This window comes from Berghia stephanieae, chromosome 4 (genome assembly GCF_034508935.2).
Source record: "Berghia stephanieae isolate SIO BIC M18660-M18661 chromosome 4, UCSD_Bste_1.3, whole genome shotgun sequence".
In the NCBI taxonomy this organism is placed as follows: Eukaryota; Metazoa; Mollusca; class Gastropoda; order Nudibranchia; family Aeolidiidae; genus Berghia; species Berghia stephanieae.
This window is the reverse complement of record NC_088363.1, coordinates 42681686-42696685: the sequence shown is the minus strand read 5'-3', so window position 1 is coordinate 42696685 and position 15000 is coordinate 42681686. Positions and strand designations below refer to the sequence as shown.

General features: G+C 37.3%; 1 protein-coding gene across 1 annotated transcript in view; it reads left to right on the top strand.

Moving 5' to 3' along the window:
• LOC144971627 (uncharacterized) overlaps positions 1-15000 on the top strand; it is a 53015-nt gene that overhangs the window by 22661 nt on the left and 15354 nt on the right. Inside the window, exons 6-11 of the mRNA XM_078912700.1 lie at positions 728-907; positions 2530-2651; positions 3369-3495; positions 5206-5214; positions 6588-6836; positions 7966-8084. Of these exons, the coding sequence (XP_078768826.1) occupies positions 728-907; positions 2530-2651; positions 3369-3495; positions 5206-5214; positions 6588-6836; positions 7966-8084 (806 nt within the window). The remainder of the gene's footprint in view (positions 1-727; positions 908-2529; positions 2652-3368; positions 3496-5205; positions 5215-6587; positions 6837-7965; positions 8085-15000) is intronic.

Below are 15000 nucleotides of genomic sequence, written 5' to 3'. Positions count from 1 at the left end.
GATTCCATTGGCACGTTTTGTTTTGTTTTGATGCCAGAGATTTGTCTTTTCACGTCACATGTTGGTCAGTGTCAGTTCACGCGTAGCCATCGTTATGTTATAGCCTGACACTGAAACCCAAAAAGACTGGCATTTTGACGTCATTGTTTGTTTTTTGCACCGCCTAGTGATTTGTTGTTAGTAGTGCTCATGGAAACAAGCGGTCCCATTGGTTGAACTATTGACTACAACTCGCGATTTGTTTTCTTTTGTGGCCAAAGACTGGCACGACGGCTACGGTCAGGCCATGAGTTTACGAAGGCCACGGTTGACGTTACTAGTGCTCAAAGAAACAAATTATGATCCCGTTGGTTGTTATTGAATACAACTCAGGATTTGTTATCTTATTGTTGTTTTTGTTTTTTTGTTTTTTTGTTTTGTTTGTTTTTTTTTTTTTTGTTTTTTTTGTTTTGTTTTTGTTTTTTTTTTGGTTGGGTTTTTTTGTTTTGTTTTGTTCTTGTTTTTGTTTTTGTTTTTGTGGTCATGAACTTGTCTTTTGACGTAATTTTTTGGTCAATGTCAGGCTTTTAGTTTACAGAGGGTACGGTTCAACCTTTAACGTTTAACCTAATTGTGAGAACACAATGAGAACTAATCACCTAATAGCCAATCCAAAAACTAAAACTAAAACAAACCAAAAAAAAAGCAGACTGACGTCAACTTCATTCTTTCTCTGTTTTGTCCGTAGGTACGGCTGAAGCCCAGTCGACAACGTGCGCCAGCCCACTCCTGGCCACAGGCCGTTACACTCTCACAGATGATGGAGGTACAACCTATTGTGATGACAACTCCTGGATAGATGGATGTACGGACAAATCCACCCTAACCGCCAACTATACCATCTGTAGTGATAACGTCTTCTACTCAGGTAAGCCGTGGCCTTCGTAAACTCATTGCCGGATTCCAACCCAAAATAATTCATCATTCACGGGGGGGGGGGGGGGGTTAATGTAATGGCGAGTCGTAATCAGTAGCTCATCCAATAGAATCATTTGAACACGTCTAACAACTCACTTTTCCCTTTCATTTTGGGATCGGTGTCTTCGTTTGTGACGTAATTTTTTGGTCCGTGTCAGGCCGTAGCCATCGTTAAGTTTTATAGCCTGACACTGAAACCCAAAAAGACTAGTATTATGACGTCATTATTTGGTTTTTGCACTGCTTAGTGAGTTGTTGTTAGTAGTGCTGATGGAAACAAGCGGTCCCATTGGTTGAACTATTGAATACAACTCACGATTTGTTTTCTTTTGTGGCCAAAGACTGGCATTTTGACGTCATTTTTTGGTCAGTGTCAGGCTATAAGTTAACGATGGTTCCGTCAGGCCTCCACAATCTTATTGATGCTATGCATAGCTTTATTTATAAATGCCGAACTGCCCGACAGGTTAGCGTCACGGTTATGAGTAATTAACACTATTCTTCGGCACAATGTTGAACAATAATTCTTCATGACTCGCGGCATTTCTTTCAATCGCCAGTGTTTAAGTGGTGAGAAACGCTCATAATCTGTGGGGCTGATTAGGCATGTTCTGCAGAGAGCTGTGATAATATTTGTTTAAGAAAAATACTCACCATCAGACCAAAATGCACCACCAACACTTCAAATTATGTGTAACCTTCAACCTTTACATTGTTAAAGGGACTAAAGTGAGAAGCAACCTCCCAATTGGCGGTCTTAATATAATGACAAAAAGACAAGAGACGTCAGCTTCATTCATTTTATGTTTTTTTGGATAAGCTACTATTAGTAACACAGGGTGCCCATAATGTGCCCCAGTTTTTTAAACATGAGCGATTACCCTCTATCTTGCCAGATATTTTTGAGTGTATTATGACTTACTTGACTTGTAAGCCTTTTGCATATTTGTCATTGGACATTAGTATTTTCTGAAAGATATTTTCTGCTCCCCAGAGCATTTTAATCTTTATTTGAAGTAAATCGGGTGATTTTTCATTAAGTTATATAGTCAGATGTATGGGAAAAGTATCCAGCAACTTTTCTCAAATTTCATACTTTTCAACTTGACTAGCTGTAAAAAATATTTAGACCTCTAGAAGTGAGTTTAAGCTTTGATATTTCCCGAAGATGTACAAAAAGGGTTGATTTAATCATTTCTGACAAGAACTCATTTTTGATCAAAATTGACCTTCTAACTAAACTTGGCAATATCTCAGTTCAAACCTTTTCACCATCCGATTGATTATGTCATTCCTCACTGTAACATTTAGTTTGAAGCAGCGACATCTATATGAAGTCCTAGGTTTGAAGCCATCTTCCGAGTGGCGATCTATAAACACTAGCAAAGAGTTGAGTGACGTCATTTTCATTGATTCTATGATTGAGATGTATGTTGTCCATCAAGAGGAAAAAACGCATTGCAAAGCATTAAAAACGTGTATAATTATAAACTTGGATGCTGGTTATAATTTATGTAAATCAAAATTATTTTATTTATCTATTTTCACGATATCTGTCATTGTGTGTTCCAGCGGAGGGTGTTCTATATTGTATGTACTCCACTGGATTTGGACAATCGGGTGTTTATTACACAACCCTGTGGAATGCCGACGCTAGTCCCGATCAATCATCCACCTACTATTTCTTATGTGCTGTAAGTTCATCTTTAGCTCTTAACCTTATCCTCCATTTCCTCCTTCATCTCCTCTTTCTCCGTGTTCATCCTCATCACCATCATCACCATCATCATCACCATCATTATCATCATCATCATCATCGTCGTCGTCGTTGTCGTCTTAGTCATCATCATCATCATCATCATCATCATCATCATCATCATCATCTCCGTCGTCGCCATCATAATTTTAAACATAACTATCATCAAAATCATCTTGTTTTGTTTTTGTTTTCTTTTTCCGTTTTGTTTTGTTTTTTGTTTTGTTTGTTGGGTTTTTAGGTTTGTTTTCTTTTTTTTTTAATGTGTATGTTGTGTTGTTTGTTTGTTTTTGTTAAAAACTTTTTTCTGGTTTTTGTTTTGGGGTTTGTCATAAGGTTTTCAAATAATTAACGCATCGTTGTGATTGATACAAAGAAGATTCTACTTAACTTCCTTAGTCAGTTGTATTCGTTCGTTGTTTTTGGTTTTGTTTTGTTTTTTGTTCGTTTGTTGTTGTTTTTTTTTTTTTTGGGGGGGGGGGGGGGTTGGGGTTTTTTGGGGGTTTTTTTTTAGAGAATTTTTTTTTATTGGCTGAATGGAAAAGAACTGACAATGAATAAAGAGAATGTTATCTACCTTATGTATCTTTATTCAACTAACTCCTCTCTCATCTCTATACCCCCCCCCCCACCCCTTCCCCAACCCCCCTACCAGGTATCCGATTCCCGCTCTGACGGTGTTCACGTGACCTATTACCATGGCGATTGCCTGGATGCGGCCGATCAGAACGCCACCTACATCAGTGAATCAGACGGATTTAGCCTCGTCATACAAACCAATAGTAAGTTCGTTTTTTAGTCCCCATTTTCACAATCCAGCCGAAAATTAACTTTGAAAGGTATGATTGGCGAAACTAAATGTCACCCACTAGATACGTCATTCGGATATCATTATTATGTCGAAGAGATGAAAAAAGATCAAGAAAATTGAATTTTAAGTCAAAATCAATAGATAAGGGAAATTCAAAATTGCCTTTAACCATCCCCAAATGGAAATGTCTCTTTGGGTTCTATTCCAAGGGAAGACTGGAATAACCCAGGCGTTAGCCGCAGTGCAGCGCCGCAAAGCGAGCTCCATGTGCCTCATGGCTGTGAAGGACTAGTTTGTTTTTTTTTTTATGTAAGAGACAACTCATTATCTTCAATGAAGATATTCAATACGGCTGGAAAGTCGTGACGTCATACCCTCTACTCTTCCGGTTCCAAAATCCATTGAAGCGAGTATGCAACCAGTCCTTCGGAGGACTAATAATGAATAGGTTACATATTGAAGCTTAAAGTGGTAAAACTATTTTTGTAGCAGAATGTATGGGCAGAATCTTAGAATTGCGGGACGTAATAGAAGCGAGGATGGATGATCTTTATTGACAGTCAGCATATATTTAGACTAGAATATTATGATTCTGAAATCAGAAGATCAATTACACAAGGCAATTATTCAGTCCCCCCGGAAGATTGGTTTTACACTTCCAATGAGATTGGAACCAGTTCTTAACATCTAGACAATATCGACACTCTGAACCAGAAGATCAATTATACAAGGCAATTGTTTTCACCCCCCCCCCCCCCCCCCGGTTTTACACTTCCAATGAGATTGGAACCAGTTGTTTTACATCAAACTTTTGTTCCCTTTTTCACTTCAATTTTATTATAACCTCAGCATGTGTATCTAGGGGGCCCCGATAGCCCAGTTGGTAGAGCACTCGCTTCACACGCAAAGGGACCAAGATCCATCCCGGGTGCAATCGAGATTATTTCTGACTCCCCTGTTCACCCAGCAGTGAATGAGTAACTGAGTCTGTTAGATTTGGCGGAAAGTATTTGCGATAGTCTAGAGGCATATCCAAATGATAGCAAGCAATTGCTATTGTCCGTTTCACGCTATAGAAACCGGGATAAACTCCGGCTCCATGGGCCAATGTCTCTGAAGGACTACTTTTTTAATATAACTACAAACTTAATGAATGGTTTTTTTAAGCATGAGAATAGCAATTCATTTTAATGCAACTTGGGCTTCGATTGAGTTGGGAGTTTTGTGGTCTTGTCGAATGACAATCGACTTAGTATCGACAGGTCCCTGGTTCGAGTCCCGCTAAGGGCAGCGCAAAGTTGAGTCATTGAAGAAGGTACTTTACTCACATTCTCTCACTGCACCTGGGTGTAAAATGAGTACCTGACCGGTAACAGCGATGTCTCTGTCGAAAATAAAATTGAGTCAGAGCCTTACATGCGTCATGCCTTGTTATTTTTTCTTCAAACGTCTCTTGGGTTGGGGGGGGGGGAGTATGTTGTTTTGTTTTGTTTTGAGAAGGTGTAGTTTTTTCTTTCTTTTTTTTCCCCTTTTTTTTCTATTGTTTGGGGGAGGGGGTGTTGTTTGTTTTTTCATGTATTAGAGGCGGTGGGGGTGGGGAGGTTCTTGGGAGGGGGTAATTTTTTATTGAAAATGTTAATGACTATTCACGCATTCTTGATTTTTTTTTCTATTCCAACAGCTACATGTGGTGAGTATAAAAAGGTTCTCTCTACACTAGTTTTTTCCTCTCTACTTATTCTATGATTGATAATCTTTTTGCCATTTTGTTTGTGGTATAATTTATCCTTCATTCTACTTTCGATTCATCAAGACAAAATGGTCACGAACTCCTACTACAGCTTAGAGAAGGACGTCAATACTCTGTTTTTTCTATTTATGAGATAATCTACATGTAGTGTTTATATCTTTTCAAGAAAGTCTGCTAAAGGAAAAAATTAATATGATAAACTAAAAGAATTGTTAGCTATGTCTCATCGTACTCACAGCAAATCTATATGCTCTCTCTCTCTCTCTCTCTCTCTCTCTCTCTCTCTCTCTCTCTCTCTCAATCTATCTCTTTTTCTCTCCCTCTCTTTCTTTCTTTCTTTCTCACTCTCTCAATCTCTCTCTTTCTTCGTATTTCTCTCTCTCTCCCTCCCCCTCTCTCTCTCTCTTTCTCTCTCTCTGTCTCTGTCTCTCTCTCTCTCTTCTCTCTCTCTCTCTTTCTCTCTCTATCTATCTATCTATCTATCTCTCTCTCTTTTTCTCTTACCCATTCTCTCTCCTTGTCTCTTTCTCATCTCTCTCTCTCTCTCTCTCTCTCTCTCTCTCTCTCTCTCTCTCTCCGTCTTTCTTTCTTTCTTTCTCACTCTCTCATAGACACACACAAACTCACAGAGTCAAAATCGTTCTCCTCTCTCTCTCTCTCTCTCTCTCTCTCTCTCTCTCTCTCTCTCTCTATCTCTCTCTCGCTCTCGCTCTCTCTCTCTCAATCTATCTCTTTTTCTCTCCCTCTCTTTCTTTCTTTCTTTCTCACTCTCTCAATCTCTCTCTTCCTTCATATTTATCTCTCTCCCTCTCTCTCTCTCTCTCTCTCTCTCTCTCTATCTATCTATCTATCTATCTATCTTTCTTTTTCTCTTACTCATTCTCTCTCCTTGTCTCTTTCTCCTCTCTCACTCTCTCTCTCTCTCTCTCCGTCTTTCTTTCTTTCTTTCTCACTCTCTCATAGACACACACAAACTCACACACACATACATACATACATACATACATACATACATACATACATACATACATACATACATACATACATACATACATACATACAGAGTCAAAATCGTTCTCCTCTCTCTCTCTCTCTCTCTCTCTCTCTCTCTCTCTCTCTCACTCTCTCTCTCTTTCTTTATTTATTTCTCTCTCTCTCACACGCACACACACACTCTCTCTCTCTGTCTCTCTCTCTCTCTCTTTGTTTCTTTCTCTCTTATTCTCTCTCTCTCTCTCTCTCTCTCTCTCTCTCTCACACACACATTCACATACACTCAAATAGTCTAAATCTGTCTCTTTCTTTTCTTCCAGCCCCAAGTTCATCCGAGTCCAATCTCGGCCTCATTCTGGGAATCGTGTTCGGCTTGCTATTCTTGATTGCCCTGATTGTCCTATTGTGTTACGTGTATTACATCAAAGTGTACCTGGCCAAGAAGCAGCGGGCCTCCAGGGCGGGCAGTAAAGTGGTCCCCGACACCCTCCCCAACACTTCCATGTCCCAGGGAGACAAGAACTACAGGATGATGTTCACACCAGCACCGCCAAAAAGTGCAGCACCGGGTAAGAACGTGGAGTGTTAGAGAGGATGATAGGGATTTGAGAGAGGAGAGAGAGAGAGAGAGAGGGAGAGAGAGAGAGAGAGAGAGAGAGAGGAGAAAGAGACAAGGAGAGAGAATGAGTAAGAGAAAAAGAAAGAGAGAGAGAGATAGATAGATAGATAGATAGATAGATAGAGAGAGAGAGATAGAGAGAGAGAGGGGGGGAGAGAGGGGGAGGGAGAGAGAGAAATATGAAGAAAGAGAGAGATTGAGAGAGTGAGAAAGAAAGAAAGAAAGAGAGGTAGAGAATAAGAGATAGATTGAGAGAGAGAGAGAGAGAGAGAGAGAGAGAGAGAGAGAGAGAGGAGAACGATTTTGACTCTGCAGTTTGTGTGTGTCTATGAGAGAGTGAGAAAGAAAGAGAGAAACACGGAGAGAGAGAGAGAGAGAGAGAGAGAGAGAGAGAGAGGGGGGAGAAAGAGACAAGGAGAGAGAATGGGTTAAAGAAAAAGAAAGAGAGAGAGATAGATAGATAGATAGATAGAAGAGAGAAATGACACAGTTCATGTGTCTACAAATAGAAAAAAAAAAGGATACTGAAAGAGCTTGGGCGAGGTTGGCAGGGAGGGAGGTAGGAAAGTAGTTGTGGAGAATGACGTCAAATGGACGCATAATGTATAGTCGAAATATCTTTTACTCTGCCCAACAGTCCAGGATTGACAACAATGGAAGCTCCTGAAGACGTTGGTTTCGGTAATTTGAAAATTAGCAGTTGTTTTTTGTGGGGTTTATTATTTTTTTTTTTTTTTTTTTTTGTTGTTGTTGTTGTTGTTTTTGTTTTTGTTTTTTTGTGTGTTTTTTTTAAATTCAATTCAAAGGTTTATTTGTAGGCAATTGCAAATATTACTCATACAAGAATATAATATTTCCATTCAACAAATCAAAGTAAGTAAAAAAATGTACAATTTATCGTCTGATTTTGTTAGGAAGTTGAAAGACTATATTATAAACAATATAATATTTCAATATTATTCATCATTAGATTTACCAAAACTATACAAAGTGGGACAGATGCAATATTCACATTGGACCGCCACTGTTGAGAAAATGAGATAAATATAAAAATACCTTCTTTTTTCACACATTTCCAGGAGGTCGTCATCACGACTACAGAGACAACGGAAAGTACGGCTCTCAGACCTCCGTACGACCTCCAGTGTCACAACTCGCCTTCTACAGAACCCCAACCCCACGAATCACAGACTCCAAGGTAGACGATTCACCTTCCCCCTCTTCTAACCAACCCTCCAAAACTAACCAGGATCCTTCATCTCAAAACGCTCAACCCGGTTCCAAGTCCGCTGAGCCGCTTTCCGTCCCCCAACCCAAAGCCCAGAACGGTCCTCACGCCGGCGACAAACTTGCAGACACGATAAACCAAAACTCGGACTCCACAGCGGTGCCACCCATTTCAAAACAAAACTCCACAACAGGAACAAAAACGCAGGGTAAACAAATCAATTCCGGAAGTCAGCTCAAATCCAATAATAACACGTCACGTACTAATACACCGACCATTTCCGGTAGTCTTGCCCCGGTAGAGGAAATTTTGGATGATAATTCAAACGTGAAAAAAGTCGATGACGCGAAAAACAACACCTCCGCACAGAAAAACAGACCGCAGTCAAAAACTTTAACATCTACAAAAATAGGAAATAAGACTAAATAGATTAATATGTACGCATACATTAATTACAAGTCTAATAACCTCATTATGATGTACGGGTTATGTCTAAATTTTAAGAAATGTATGCAAAGGATTAAACAGTCTCATAATATATATATATATATATATATATATATATATATATATATATATATATATATATATATATATATATATGCATCGACGTGAACATAATATATGCAGTTCTGACATCCGAACCCAATTTATGGGCCTAGTTTAACAGTGTCGTAACGGACAATATTTTGCATCATTTTTTGAGAGTTCCACTACAACAATGAGTCCATAAGGAATTGGGTTATCAGACCTGCATATAAGTGCACGTCGATATGTATCAATTAATACTAAACAAAGTCAGTATCAGTTGAGTGCATAGCAAATGAATTATTACGTTCACAACCTACAGCCATCGAAGAATGGCGAGGAAGAAAACGAAGATTTGTCCTTAGACTTTAAACTTGAGCTTTTATATAGCGCAATATCCACTAAACGTGCTCAAAGCGCTTAACAAAGGTCCCTTACCAACAGCAACACGTAACATGTAGAAAGTGACATGACTCCTGTTAGGCGATATTGCATATTTTTCGGACAGAGACAACGATTTTAACGGCCAGGTACCCATTTTACACCTGAGTACGATGAGAGAATGCGAGTAACGAGCCTTTTCCAAGGATTCACCTATGCATCGAGCGAGGCTCGATCCCAGGATCTTCGGATCCGAAAGCGAGTGCCATACCACAAGACCACAGAGCCCACACAACTTTGAGAACAGATCTTCGTTTTCTTGGAGATAAAGAAAAAGGGAGTAAATCTGACTCATGAATGAACAACACAAAACAAACGACGTTTCGGCCTTATATCAACACATATAGGCACCTCTATTTACTAGTTATACTTTGTTTTCTTCCTTGTCGTTCGTCGATCATTGAAGGTTGGAAACAAAATCGTGAACTTGCTAATTTTACAAACTTCGTAGTCGTGATATCAAACCTTTAAACACTTCTCTTTCTTATATGAACAGTTGTGTTCTTTCCATTTTTCGTATTCAAATTTCTATTCATTCCGCTAATGGTAGAACCCACATTATGATTTCACGCAATATTGAGACCTCAAAAAAAATTCACAACAGAATACCAGAAAAAGCAAAACATTTATAATTCTGGGTTTTTTTTTTTTCTTTTTTTCGGATCAGCATATCGACAGTTATACTTTCCATACAGTTATCCAAATAATATGCTGGTTTCATAGTTGTAAAAACGAAAATAACAACTCACAAAGTAAAAAAATATTTTCCATAACAATAACGAAAATGATTTACCTATATTGTTGTTGTTGTTGTTGTTCTTCTTCTTCTTCTTCTTCTTCTTCTTCTTCTTCTTCTTCTTCTTCTTCTTCTTCTTCTTCTTCTTCTTCTTGCTGTTGCTTTTGTGGTTCATATGGTCTCAGTCTATAACAAGGGTTTGTTGTCTAAGGGAAATAATCGTAGAATTGTGAACTGACAAATCAGTCAGGATGTTTTAATTGAGTTACTTCCCTTTAACCATATTTCAATTTTACATTCCTATTCTTCTTCCTCTTCCCCGTTTAGAGTCGAGAAGCACTTCAAAACTTAATGTATTGTCATAAGTTTTAACACTTCAAATAAATCAAACACGTTGATGTTTTATACATATAAATTACTCGTGGACATTTGACCAATGTCTTGAATCGCGTGTACAGTCGTTTTAGTTATTAATATAATGAACATTAGATGAGCATAAAAATTAAGTTTGTTTTTGTTTTGTTTTTTACCTAAACTTAAGTATTGAAAGGAAATGACAAAGTCGTGAGCACAACAACTAGAAGCTTAAGGTACAAATTGACATTTGTATTAGATATCTGAAACGTGACAACTTTCATCAACCGTTCTACATTCCAGAAAAATGGTATAATAATAATAATATAATAATAATAATAATAATAATAATAATAATAATAATAATAATAATAATAATAATAATATATAATAATAATAATAATAATAATAATAATAATAATAATAATAATAATAATATAATAATTTAATAAATAATAATAATAATAATAATAATAATAATAATAATAATAATAATAATAATAATAATAATAATAATAATAATAATAATAATAATAATAATAATAATAATAATAATAATAATAAAATAATAATAATAATAATAATAATAATAATAATAATAATAATAATAATAATAATAATAATAATAATAATAAAGTATTCTTCTATAGCGCTAAATGTCGAAGCCTCAAAGTGCTTTACAATATACTTGTCAAACCATAAACACACTCAAACCGAGCCAAACAGACACACACAACAGTCGCACATACTAACTATATGTAAGTTTTACAAAGTGTCATTGACATTCAACAAAATGGAATCAAAAATTAAAACGAATAATTTACTCATCAAGAAGAAAATGCCTAGGATAAAAATTTCTGGAAAAGATGAGTCTTCAGATTTGTCTTAAAATTTTCTACCCTGCCCGTGACACTTACTGACAAAGGAAGCAAGTTCCAAATGGTAGGTCCTGCTTGATAGAAAGAGCTATCGCCGAAATTAGAAATAAACATTTAGCTTTTATATTGTTTTCTTTTTAGCACGTCAAAGAACTTGCTTGGCATTATCGTTTATAGTGAGATTAATCCCCGGTGGTGGTAGTGGTATGCGTGAAACATATTTGGGTGAAGGCGGACAATAAATGCTGACAAAACGCGAGTTTGATTACGAATGTGTTATTTTAATGACAGCACGTGTGAAGTTTTGTGAGTGTTTTTTTTTTTTTTTTTTTTTTGTTATTTTGTTGATCGATGCACTGTCATTAACAGCTAAAGGGATTAAATGTGAAATGATAACATGTTTTGAATAATTTGTGATATTATGGTCTTTTTAAAAAAATTGAAATAACAGATATTTGCATTTTTATATTGATATATGAGAAAAGAAATTTTCAAAAACTTAGCCGTATGTTGTTTTGTTGTTTTTAATTATATATTATTACAATTTGCTTTATCAAAATTAACGTTTTACTTTCTTGTACATAATAATTCCTAGTCAAAGATGTTTAATCTTTATATCGAAATAGGTTACATTATATATGTATTACTATTGATCTGATCAATCTTTTTTTTTCCACTTTGCTTGTACATGTTTTTCTCCCCACAAGCCCGATAACCCAAATTGTTATGGTTCTAATTGGTTTCATAAAAATACTTTTAAACCAAAACAATATTGGTTAAAAGTTTGGTTCACTCGCCCAGCCTCGCCCATGATTAGAGCGAGCTGAATGTCGTATATTTGAGTGACTCCTTGTTGTTGTTTTTTATAAGACCTGTAACAACCCCCCCCCCCCCCCAAATGTAGCCAGCTAGAATTGTGTGACACAGGCCAATAAGTTTTTAGAAAATAATAAAGAGTCAAACAATTTATTTTACGACATTTAGCACTCTACTCATCATGGGCATGGCTGGGTGGGTTAACCAAATGATACTCTTACATAGTATTTTTTTTTCCATTCAAACTATTGTTGATATAGCAAATATTTTGGGTTCAGTTACCAGTAGTGCCGCGCTGAAGACCGGTCTGAACCGCGGTCCCACGGTCTTTTAGCTGTGAACCGAAGACCGGTCCCATAGGGGAAGATCGGCGGCGGTCCTCACTTCTTATCACCTTTCAACTAGTGCGGGGCGGTCCTTGCAAGGACCACGGTCCTACGGTCTCGCGCCATAGCCTACTACTTCCCCAGCGATTCGTTGCTTCGGTTGCCTATCTTCCACCAATCACCACCCATCCCACTTAATTAATCGCACCCACCCCCCTTTGCCATACACTAAACGACACAGACGACCATACAGGCAGACGACCATACAGGCAGACGACCACCAACCTCCACTCCGCAAACCGCCCTTTCGTGTGTGAGATGGGGGGAACAGGAGGCGCACGCCTTGGACGATTCCATTATACGGGGTAAATTTCAAAATTTACTACACCATAATGATCGCAATGACAATGATCTATGGTGAAGGCATGACCCCTCTTCTCTAATGGGTTATTGTTTGAAATGTATGTGACTACTAAAGATGTGTGTGTGTGTGTGTGTGTGTGTGTGTGTGTGTGTCGAACCTAGCAAGTAGCAAATCCGATTTTTTTTTGTTTTCTTTTGTCCATCTCTTGTCACCACTCCTTTCTATCGCAGTGTTGTCATTTAAAATAATACAATAATATTAAAATTTCGTTTGGTGTTTTTACTAATCAAATAATATGAGTTTCATTAGTTTCTTCCTTCCAAAAAACCCAGTTATAACGTCTGAATTTTAAAAAAGTCCAATAGAATATTTGGGGACCCCGATAGCTCAGTTGATAGAGCACTCTCTTTATACGCAAAGGGCCAGAGATCGATCCCGGGTGCAGTCAATTTTTTTCTGAATCCCTGTCTACTCAGCAATGAATGGGTAGCTGAGTTTGTTAGATCTGGCGAAAAGTCACCATCGACCCCTCTTATTACCTCATCCACCCCCTCTTATTATAACTTCACGTCTCTCTCTTACTCTTCAATGCTCGCTGCCCTCTAATGTGTGTGTGTGGGGGGGGGGAGGGGGGGGTAGGAGTTGCGTGTGTGTATCAACGCCACGAACAACTCGATCAACGCCTTGGGCGATGCCATTATCTCCGTTAATGGGGATAAATTTCAAATTTTATTAAATTATCGAAGTAACAATGAAGTACGGTGAGCAAATAAAGAAGGCATCACCCCTCTTCTCTAATTAGGTTACAATTTGAAATGAGTGTGACTACTCCGTGTGTTTTACTCCTGTAGACCACGGTTTTCATCGTGTAGCGGTCTTTAACGGTTCAAGAATGAACGATCCCACGGTCTCAAAGGTCAAACCGGTTCGAATTTCCAACAGTCTCTCAGGAATGTTCAATGTCGAAAAGGACCGGTCCTTGCGGTCTTCATTTCCCAAGGACCGTAGGACCGTGGTCCTTAAGCTTGCCAAGGACCGCCCCGCACTAGTTACCAGACTCGTATGTAGCATGCACAGTTCGGGTTTATTGTAATGTTATCTGTTTTGATGTTTTGTTTTGTTTTTGTTGTTTGTTTCTTGTTTTTTTTTGTTTTTTTTTGTTGGGTTTTTTTTTGGGGGGGGGGGGTTTGTTTGTTTTTGTTTTTTGTTTTTTTGTTTTTTTGTTTGTTTTTTTTTTTTTTTGGGGGGGGGGTTCTATTTAGGGTTCAGAGTTTCTGTTTCGTTGGGGTTTTTTTTTTAATTGTTTGACAAGTAATAAGTAACTGTGATGTATCTCCACCAAAATAACTACGAGTACAAGCAAAATAAGAATTACTTCGTTTGCTGATGTTGACTCGGCTGTTGTTTCTCACTTCCTTTGAAGAAAGACCATAATTAATGTATGTTACTTTTAATACGCACAACCAGTATTTGTTTCGTTTGTTTGCATTGTTTTGATTTTCAATTTTGATTTGGATTAAATGAATCATTACGTGACAAAGGTAGACAATTCCGACCCGGAAGCAATCGACCATCCGTTCTCACCAGAGCCAAGGGAAAATGGGGATGAACTGACAGAAGTCAATGAGGTATGGCGAGTATCATTTGTTAATTGTCTTTTGACTTTCTACCTTTTGCATTCCTGACATATACCCTTCTTTTTTTTCCAGACTTATTTCAATAAAATACAGGATCATTCGTAACATCCATCCTTATCAATTCAATTTTATGATTTTTTTTTTCTTTTTAAAAAAATTATAATTCTTTACTTATATGAATATGAATATGAACCGACGTGTACTTGTTAACAGATTTGATCCTCCAAATTGTTATAGTTTTCTTGTTGTTATTGATATACTCTCAAACCAACTTAAAATGGTGTCATACATTACATCTAGGTCCTGACCTTGAGGTGAGACCATGTGCTATTTCAAAAAGAAACGCCCAAATTTATGAAATATTATGATATTGAAGTCACGTATAAGTCACCATTTTGTGTAATTAGAATAAAATACTGAAGGTCAGAACCTGTTTTGCAGCAATGAAATAATAAAGTTGAAAACTAAAGTCACGCAAGTAATTATATATTCCTGTACAGACCATCTGAAGTAAAAACTATTGTGTGTTTGATTCGCTTTTTGTTGATATCATTCTCTAATAAACTTTTATTTCAAACTCAAAACTATATTGTTGTGTTGATTCTATTCCATTTCCCTATTTCTATGATAATTAATTTTGTATTCTGGTTAATATGAAAAAGAAACGTATGTTATCCAATTAGAGTTCTCCATTTCCCCCTCCCTCCTCTATCTTTCTACCTGCATGTCGATATTTCTATCTATCAATCTATCTATCCATCTAACTATCTATCTATCAATCTATCTATCCATCTAACTATCTATCT